At 60.9% G+C, this 9,194-nt stretch overlaps 1 protein-coding gene across 1 annotated transcript in view; it reads right to left on the bottom strand.

Moving 5' to 3' along the window:
- The window catches only part of POLRMT (polymerase (RNA) mitochondrial (DNA directed)), a gene marked incomplete at its 5' end in the record, with an annotated part of 14,524 nt that overhangs the window by 3,205 nt on the left and 2,125 nt on the right, over positions 1–9,194 (bottom strand). The window contains 12 exon segments of the mRNA XM_010085444.1: positions 118–231; positions 511–597; positions 890–927; positions 930–1,062; positions 1,960–2,082; positions 3,967–4,089; positions 4,571–5,350; positions 5,593–5,832; positions 6,117–6,287; positions 6,621–6,788; positions 6,953–7,102; positions 7,548–7,734. Of these exon segments, the coding sequence (XP_010083746.1) occupies positions 118–231; positions 511–597; positions 890–927; positions 930–1,062; positions 1,960–2,082; positions 3,967–4,089; positions 4,571–5,350; positions 5,593–5,832; positions 6,117–6,287; positions 6,621–6,788; positions 6,953–7,102; positions 7,548–7,734 (2,314 nt within the window).

The following is a 9,194-nucleotide window of genomic DNA, read 5'->3' on the forward strand; positions in this document are numbered from 1 at the left end:
CGCAGGCTCCCCTGCAGGGGATCCCAACCTGCCGCACCTCAGCTCGCTGCCTCGGAGCCTGACCGGCCCTTCCCTGCTCCCCAGCCCGGCAGAGGAGCCCTGCGCACAGGCACTCACCACAGTGGAACTGGACCGATAGTAGGGCTGCACGATGGGGAGACCCAGCGGTGTGACCCACTCCACTGTCCGTCCCGACTGGGCAATGAGCTTGGCACTCTCCGTCAGCCAGTTCTTCAGCAGAGGGGAGAAGGGAAGGAAGCGGCTGGGGTTAGTGTGGGCTGCTGGGAGCCCTCACCCCCTCCCAGCACAGGCAGCCCTGACTCCTGCCACCGACTGTGACAGTCCAGCGCTCACGGGGAGCTTGGCCCTGTACCAGCTGGGGCAGGAGGATCCTCTCTGGGCCAGGACCCAGAAGAACCACGTCTCCCCATGGAGCACCCCCTGGTCTATGCACGGGTGGGCCAGGGAAGCAGAAAAGGTAAAGAGAGACAAGAGGCAACAGCACCTCACCTGGATATCTCGAGTGGCTGAGAACATCTCCTTGATGCCATTGAACACTTGCTTTACGAGGTAGTGAGACGCTTCCCACAGGTATTCCTGCACGGAGCAGAGGCAGAGCGAGGGGTCAGGCAAAGGGGCAGCAGAAGATGCGGAGCAAAGCCATGGGACCCTGGGTGAGCTCAGAGACACGGGCAGACAGCTCTCCTGCAGGCTGGACAGGCCTGGCACAGGCATGGGGGGCTCAGCCCTGCACACCCCTCTGCTAGCTGAGATTTGGGGGGTAAGGAGAGAGCGAGGCAGGAAGGAAACCCTCAGTGCAGGCACCTCTCCCTGCAGGGACCGGGAGCTGAGCAAAACACTGCTGGGGAGGCTGGGGCAGGCAGGCTACCTCAGGGAACTCGTCGATCTCCTTGAGACGCTTCTCGATCTCCCGCCGTAGCGAGTGACGCCGTACACCACCGTCATCACCGTCTGCTTCACCACCTTGCGGCTGATGAAGCCTTGCAGCACCTGGGCGATCTTCACCCCCTGCTCAGCATCCTTCTTCCGAAACTCCTCCACCTGCGGAGGAGAAGGCCCCAGGAGGTCAGCCCCACCGCGAGCCACGCTGGCCCAAGCTGGGGGAGAGCTGGGGGGGGCCACACGAGACCTCCCCAGCTGTGCGCTGCCCGGCCGGAGCTCCCGTCAGAAACCCTGCAGCCCGTCCTTGCCAGCCCTGGCTAACGGGTCATCTGCTGACGGAGTCGAGAGGCATCTGCATCCCCCAGCTAACCGTGCCCGCAGAGCCCGCCACGCCTCAGCAGAGCAGCAGCACTCGGCAGCCGGGCGGTGCTGGACACAAGGACACGGCACTGGCTCAGGGTTCTCCTGCCTCCGCCACCCCCACGCACCCTCCGTGTGCTCCTCCTGCCCTCCGGTGCGGCGCTGCCTGGATAAAACCTGCCGAGACCTCGCAGGGAGAGCCGGGGGGGTCAATGTCAGCTGAGCGAGTCTGGCAGATCTCAGCACACTTCCCAGCAGGCTCATCCCACACCAGGTCTTGCCAAGAAAACTGAAGGCTCAGCAGCAGTGCCAAGGGCTGATCCCTGCTCCCTCCTACCCAGCTCGAACAAAGAAAATCCCATAACCCGTGGGCCAGACAGCTGCAACCAGGAGATGAGGAACACTCTCTGCTCTCTTCCACCTCTCTACCCAGCTTCTCCCAGGCTCCACTCAGGAGCAGCGAGGACAGCAGAAAGCCCGGTGGGTTTCTCAGCTCTGGCAGGACAGATCTCCAGCCAGATCCCCACCGCAGCTGCGGCACTGGGAGGGAGAGACTCTGCCCGTGACCAGCCCAGGCTTTCCCAGCCCTCTCCACCCTGCTCGCATCCCAACCTTTCTGCCTGGGAGTGGGAGTGACCCTGTGTGACACCCCAGCAAGGCCCAAGGACACCTCCCCGTGTCCCCACCGTGCCTCACCTGCTGGGCCACCGCACTGTAGACATCCTGGGGGACGCTGCAGGGCATCAAGTTGACAGAGATGGCACCGATGAGGTCCCGGCCAAGGGCGGCGTAGTGCTGCAGACCATTGCAAGAGCCGTCCTGCACGTGGGAAGGGAGCAGGGTGGAAAGGAGGGCTCAGCATGTGGATGGAGCCCCCCCTCATCCGCGCCACTCAACAGCTCAGATATGCGTGGCTCAGAAGGTTATCACCCTTTTTCCCCCTCTCGGGTTTGCAGCTGATCTCCCAGCAGAGGCCGGGGCCACACCAGTTTCCAATCTCCTTCCAGCCAGGTTTTCTGTCCAGGTCCCACCACTAACTACTGTTGCCTATGAGGTTTAAAAAAAGAAAACCTGACATCACATTGCCCTCTCCATGAATTTTCAAAGCCCTCAGAGCTCTGTAGAAACACTGAAAACCAGAAAATCTGGAAAACAACAAATCTGTCTGGGATGTAAGAGAAACCCCAAGAGCCAGATGTCAAAGCAACCTCAGAACACCCAGGAGTGGGGTCAGCGGTGGGAGAGGCAGGCTGAGCCCAGGGTCCCTCAGCCAGGCACAGCCGACGCCAAGGCTCCAGCGAGCCGTGCTGCCTCTGCGCCGCGGCTGATGAGAACATCTCTCTGCAGAGACACCCATCTGCCACAGCAGCTGCCCTGACAGCCCCCCGGGACCAGCACCAGCCTGGACAAGACAGGCAGGACCTGACGACAGCGTGGGAAGGTCCTGCTGTTCCCCATGCAGCACCAGCAGAAACGCTTCTCGCGGCTGTGCTGCTGCTGCTTTGGACCATCCCCGCTCCTCCTGCAGCTACTGGCAGGATCAGCCCTCTCCTCTCACCCTCCTCCCCGCACCCTGCAGTGCAGCAAGTCGCAGAGCCGAGGACCGCCAGCTCCGGCAGCCCTGCGTGGCAGAAGAGCTGCTGCTATCAACCGAGCGCTGATGACTCAGGTGGAAAGACTCGGGCGCCCTCCAGAAGAAGTCCTTGCTTGAATTTCATTAACAGTACCCACCACACGCCCCCAAATGCTCTCTTGATCTTTTGCTGTCATAACAATATCAGCTTAGGCTGTCTCATACATATTCCAGACCACGGCTACTGGCAGAACACACCCCTCCTCACCCCCCTGCACCGACACTTCATTAGGGCCATCTGATCTCCTAATGAGATAAATGAGCAAACTCCTCTCACCAGGAAAACAATTAATCACTGTCTCCATGCAGCAAGGGGATTTATCAGCACAGACAGAGAGCTGGCCAGGCAGCGGCTGCAGAGAGCCACAGATCTGCTGGGACGAGGCAGGGAGAGGGCTGAGCGCTGGCTCCCCGCCCAGGGAGGACAGATGCCCAGCGGCTGAGCAGCACCCGAGCAACTGCAGTGACCCCGCTCAGAATGTGGGCACGTTGGGAACCGAGCAGGGACAGAGCACCTGGTGCATGGCAGCCACGTCACAGAACACAGGGGACAGATCAGCTCTGTGCCCCTGCCCTCTTTCAGAGCTCCAGACCCCCCACCTCCTGCTCCTGCAGCGCTGCCTGGCTCCAGCCTCAGCACGGGAGCGGAGCAGAGGCCCCTGAAGCCTCAGCACAGCCCCGAGCACCTCAGATGGGCTGGTGCTGCCACGCACCCACCCACGTCCCACCCAGACGGGGTTGGGCTGATTTCCCGTCCTGGTCCTGTGGCTGAAGCAGATAAGACTGGCCCGGCTCTCACCCTGCGGGCAGCTGACGACGATCTCCCGGCCAGGCTCTGCTCCAGCCACAGGAAGCAGAGGAGCACTCGACTGCGCTGGCTCATTAGCAGCCGCACGCAGCAGCAAATTACCAGAGCTCTCAGGCCAAGATGCCTGTGGACTGCACTCCGGATCTCCAGAAAGCACGGTGACACGGCACAGTGAACACAGTGCTGGAGACCCGGACGCTGCTGCCCTGCCCTGAGCGTTCTGCTCCCCCAGCCCAGCCACACGGATCCGCTGGGCTCCCACCTGGTGAACCGGGAAGTGAGAGACGTAGGCTGCTGGATCCGGGGACCTCGAGGCTTTGGCGATTTCCATGCAGCACGCCAAGGCTTGCCAGGGTTCGTCGGTGTTCATCCACCACTTCCTGCCCTGGGCAGAGAAAAGCACACGCTGGGCGGAGCGGGCAGCGCTCTCATGGCACCGCACAGCACGGGCAGGAGCCTCTGCACCTCCAGAATTTACTGGGCAGGGCACCTCCTCCTGCCATGCCCCCGTCTCCCCCCTATTTCACCGCATCTTCTGACAGAAATGTGCTATTTAGGAAACTCTGCAGTGCTTTGTTTCACTTTTTTGTCTCAAAGCATTACCTTGCAAAATATTTTTGTTTCAGAATCAACCTGATTTCCATTTTATTTTACCTTCTAGAAGTTATGCTCAATGAAGGAAATGGGTAAGTCTTCTCTGAAATCAGAGGACACTGATCCCACTTTTCCTTGGCATATTTGGACAATTCTCGTCTTCCCTGCTCTTCAGTGCGGTCACTGAAGGGGAACCTCCCAGCCTGCCTGGGGTCCACGCTATTCCCCCGCGGCTCAGGGTCCCAGAGCCCCCCCAGCCGCTCCCCACGTACCGTGAGCGGGTGGTCAGCCGAGTCCAGGATCTCCTCCATGATCTCGTTGGCGTACTCCAGCCGCTCCTGCAAGGCGCTCTTCTTCTTCAGCCCTGTGAGGTTAATGAGGTGGATCTTCAGCCAGTCCAGGCCCTTGGGCCCCAGCGGCCTGCCCTCTGCGAAGAGCAGGATGGCGCGGGTGACGTCGTTGCCGAGGTGGTTGAAATAAGGCGGGCAGGGGTAAGTCCTGCCGCGGAAGTCCATGTTGTGAGGAAACCAGAACACTTTGTCCCTGACGTAGTTGGCGATGGAGAGCTTATAGAGCGCGTCCATGCGCAGGCTGTGCATTTCCGCCGCCTTCTTCTTGCACATCAACACCTCGTGCTTCTGGGACTTGCTCCAGGTAGAGGGGCTGCCGGGAACGGCAGGAGGCCTGGGGGCTTCGGAGAGGGGCGGGGGGATGTCCAGCTTTTCATTGCCTTTGTCGTTGAAGATGGAGATGATGATATCCAGCACTGGCTGGTTGATCTTCCAGGCACAGTTGCCCAGCTGGTTCAGGGCGTCCAGCACGGGGTGCAGGTTCACCGGAGGACACTGCTCCAGGAGCAGCTGGTGCTGCACGGCCCCGTCCACAAAACGCATCAACTTGGTGTCGTTCAGGACAAAGGCACCGAAGCTGGGGGAGGTCCAGGGCACCGGGGGGCACAGCATGGGCATGGCGGAGGAGTTAAAGGTCAGCATGGTCTCCGCAGCATCCGACACGATCTGGGAGAAGATGGGATGGGGCTTTATCAGCCCAACCTGGGAGGAGAATCAGAGAGGTGAAGGTCAGCAGTAGACGGTTAGAGGCTGGAAGAGCATGCGGTCAATCAATCATGACTTAACGATCACGCTGGGTACCGGCACTGTCCACACAGAGCCAGAGGCTCCTCTGAGTGTCCCTGAGCAGGAAAGGCAGCAGGGAGGGACAAGGGCCTCGCAAACGCCTGGTTCCGATGAAGAGGTGACCTGCCCTGTCCCAGAGTCCCCAGGGCGCGGCTCACCTGCCAGGTGCTGTGGAAGGAGTAGATGTGGTAGAGGACGGGGATCAGCCTGGGCTCCAGGCGGGGACTGAGGATGTTCCTGGGCACCTTGACAGCCTGCACCAGGAGCTCCAGCATGTGCATGCCCAGGCGCATGAGCAGCATGTACGGCCAGCTGCAGTCCTTCAGGTTCAGGGACGGCCCAAAGCCGGCTTCGGCTACCAGCTTCTCCCAGTATTCCCGCGGCAAGTACTTGTCAGGCTGGGAGGCAGGAGAAAAATCAGGTCAGCTGGAGGTTTGCTGGATGGGACGTACCTGGGACGGGGCTCTGGGGGACCCTCTAACAGGGGTGTTTGAGGAAGGACCATGATGTGACTGCTGAGTGCTAGATGGGGCCTCACTGGTTCTGGTGGCCTCTGCAGCAGCAGATTCCCAGAAGCCAGACCCTGTGCTTGCAAGGAGGTGGACAAATCGCCTCACCCTGGCTCTGCTCCACTGCTCTGTAACCCGCAGGCCCCAGGACCACCCCTCTCCCCGGCACCCACCTGGCTGTCCTTCGCCAGGAGGTGGATGTAGTCCTCGTAGATCTCCTGCACCTTCTCCAGCTGGCGGCTGCGCAGCTTCCTCTGGGTGATGTATCTGTTGTAGACTTTGGAGCCCAGCTCCCTGGCCAGGACCACCAGGGATTCTCCTTGCGGAGAGAGGGTGTTGAGGACCTGAGAGAGGGGAAGGCAAAGAGGGTCTTACGGAGGGAGGAACAGAAAGACGGAGCAGAGAGACAAAGTGGGTGTTAAAGCCTCTGTGCGGGGGGTACAGAGAGACACCAGTTCCCGTGATGCTAAGCAGATGATGAGGAAGGGCAGAAGGCCAGGACAGAGCAGGGGCTTCTCTGGCTGCAGACACAGCCTGCACCTAATACCCTGGGCAAACTTTGAGGCTCCTGTTCTGATTCTGCTGACTCGAGTGGGACATCAGTGATTTCTGCCAGCCCCAAGGCTGTCTGGGTGGCCTCGTTCCTGTGGCTCCGTGAGGGCAGGGCAGGGTCCTACCTGCAGCATGATGCCCACGTACTCTTCATCCGGCAGCAGGCACAGGTACGGGTAGAAAATGTTGTACCCCGACGTTCTCTTGAGCTTGGACATGTTGTGCTTCGACTTCCGCAGGGCCTGGAGGATGGAGTCGTGCCACTGGGAACGAAGGGTGGCCAGCAGCTCGCGCTGCACAGAAGTGGAAACAAGACAGTAACGCCGTGGTGAGAGCGCGTCACCAGGGAGCTGCCCCACTCTTCAGGCCACCAATCCCCACACCTCTCCCCCGGTCCTGAGGCTGAACTGCCCCCCTCCCCTGCAGATGTGCAGCCCCCAGACTCCCGCAGCTTTACCGCTTTAATGGCTTGCGGGGTCAGAGGATTGGTAGCCTCCACTGACTCGATGGTGATGGTGTTGTCCAGCTCCATCTCCAGCTGCTGCTGAAAGCGCTCCCGCAACTCCTGCACCGAGAAATCCAGCTTGGGGTACGACACCATCTTCTCCTGCAACAAGAGTGAGGCTGTAAGTGCCAAAAGCCAGAGGAAGAGAACACGTCCTCATTCTCCCAGCTTCCCTGCCAGAGGCACGTGGTATGAGTCCCTGCTGAAGGCACCCTTCTGGGACCTCTAAGGTCTCCAAACCCCAGGGAGTCTCCCTAGGCTGCTCTGCTCCTGTGTCACTGTCAAGCACCCTGCAAGCACCCCCCCGCCACTGTACGAAGGTCATCTCCAGCCCCCACTGCCAGTCCTCAGCTTCTCTGCTCCTCTGTAAGGTTGCTGGTAAGGCTATTCATCTGATGATTCCTGTGGGCTACAGAGCAGAGATCAGGCTAAAACATTCTTCCCTTGTTACAGCCCTGGGCTGGACCTGAGGACACCCGTGAGCAGCATCTGTCCAGCTCCAACACTCCCCTGAGCTGCAGAGACATCCCTGAGCTCTGGGGCTTACTCTGGAGTAGAAGTCCTGGAGCAGAGAAGACTTGCAGGTCTGGGGTTTGGGTGGAGGGGGCAGCTGGTAGTTGGGCTGGACAATCCTGATGGCCCTCAGCACCTTCTCCTTCTCATCTTCCTCAAGCAGGCACTTTTGGAAGAGCTCATCCACGTGGAAGCCGTCGTTCCTCATCTGCTGCACACATCTGCAGAGGGGCAGACAGGACAGGCTTAATCTTTCCCAAGGGACTGCCCGCGTTGGACAGAAATCAGCACATAATGAGGCAGAGAACAAAGTTTTTAAACAGAAGCCTAAGCATGGAAAAGAGGAGGCAGATGGGGGTGACCCCTTTCGCAGATCCAAGAGCCTTCACTGTATCAGGCTTCTCCTTCCTCACCTGTGCCCCCAGCAGCATCACGCAGCCCCACATGAGACACTCCAGAGGGCAGAGAGCCACCACCCCCCCAACCCTGTGTTAGCCACAGAAGCAAAGCTCTCTCCCAAAGCAGCTCTTGGGGGCTGGCACCGGCCAAGAATCAGCTCTGAGCATGGGGCAGGAGATGGACACACGGCTGAGGGCTGTTCCAGGAGGGCTGGTGGGGCCTCCCCACGCTGGGTGGGTCCCGGCAGCTTTCCTCTGCCACCCTCCATGCCGGGGCAGCTGCAGGAGGATGCAACCTCTCACCCTCGCTGGAAAGGCTCCGACAGCCCTGGGGAGCAGCAACTAGTGCCTGACCGTGCACATGCCTGCCCCAGCCCCAGATGGCACAGAAATGGGCACAACGAGGAAAACCCCAGCAAGCAGGTTCCTCAGTCCACCAAGAGCAGGATTGCAGGCAGCTGGGCAGCAGGACGCCGTCCTGCGGGAACACGGGAGCTCTCCCTGCTCTCTGCACTGCCCAGAGACAGCTCGCAGGGCTGCAGGAGCGGGAGCTGCCTCTAGAGCACAGCCTGTCCCCACAAGGTCACCCGCCTCAGGTTACAGCGATCAATCCTACACCCCCAGCCCGCACCTCTGCGGAGCGGGCGGCTTTCACCTTCACACGCGGGTGGGGAGACCGAGCATGGGTGGGGAGACCAAGCACCGCTGCCGTTGTGAGACTGAGCAAAGAGACGCAGGTTTCTTCACCCCAGATAACCCTGCTGTCCCCTCCAGCCCGCAGCAGCACAGGAACCTAGGGGCTGGTCACCGCAGGGGACAGCGGTTCATGCACCGAGCCTGGGGGCCAGGGCACGGAGCCCGGCTCCCGCGGCTGCGGCAGGAACAGCCTGAGCACCAGGAAGGTCTCTTCCCTGCAGCCCCGATCGCTGCTGGGGACCAGAATCCCCCGCATGCATCAAGATCACCCCCGCCCCAGCCCCGCAAAGGACGCTGTGCGACCGCATCCTCCCGGCTGTGCGGGGCTGGAGCCGGGATCCGGGGCGCAGCAGAGCCCAGAGCCCCACCAGCTGAGCAGCCCAGCCTGTGCTGGGGGACACTGGAGGGAGGACGGGCAGCCCCCGGCGACAGGAGCACCAGACCAGGCCCCCATCAGCCACAGAAAGAAAAGCAGGCAGGAGGGAACGCCGGCAGCTTTGGAAAAGCATCAAGAGCCCAGGAGGTGACAAACAGTGCCTGGAGCCAGAACTGTGACACGCTGTGAACCTGCTGCCACGGCTCGGTAT

The sequence above is a fragment of the Pterocles gutturalis genome, unplaced genomic scaffold, assembly GCF_000699245.1.
Source record: "Pterocles gutturalis isolate BGI_N339 unplaced genomic scaffold, ASM69924v1 scaffold6020, whole genome shotgun sequence".
NCBI classification, from domain to species: Eukaryota; Metazoa; Chordata; class Aves; order Pterocliformes; family Pteroclidae; genus Pterocles; species Pterocles gutturalis.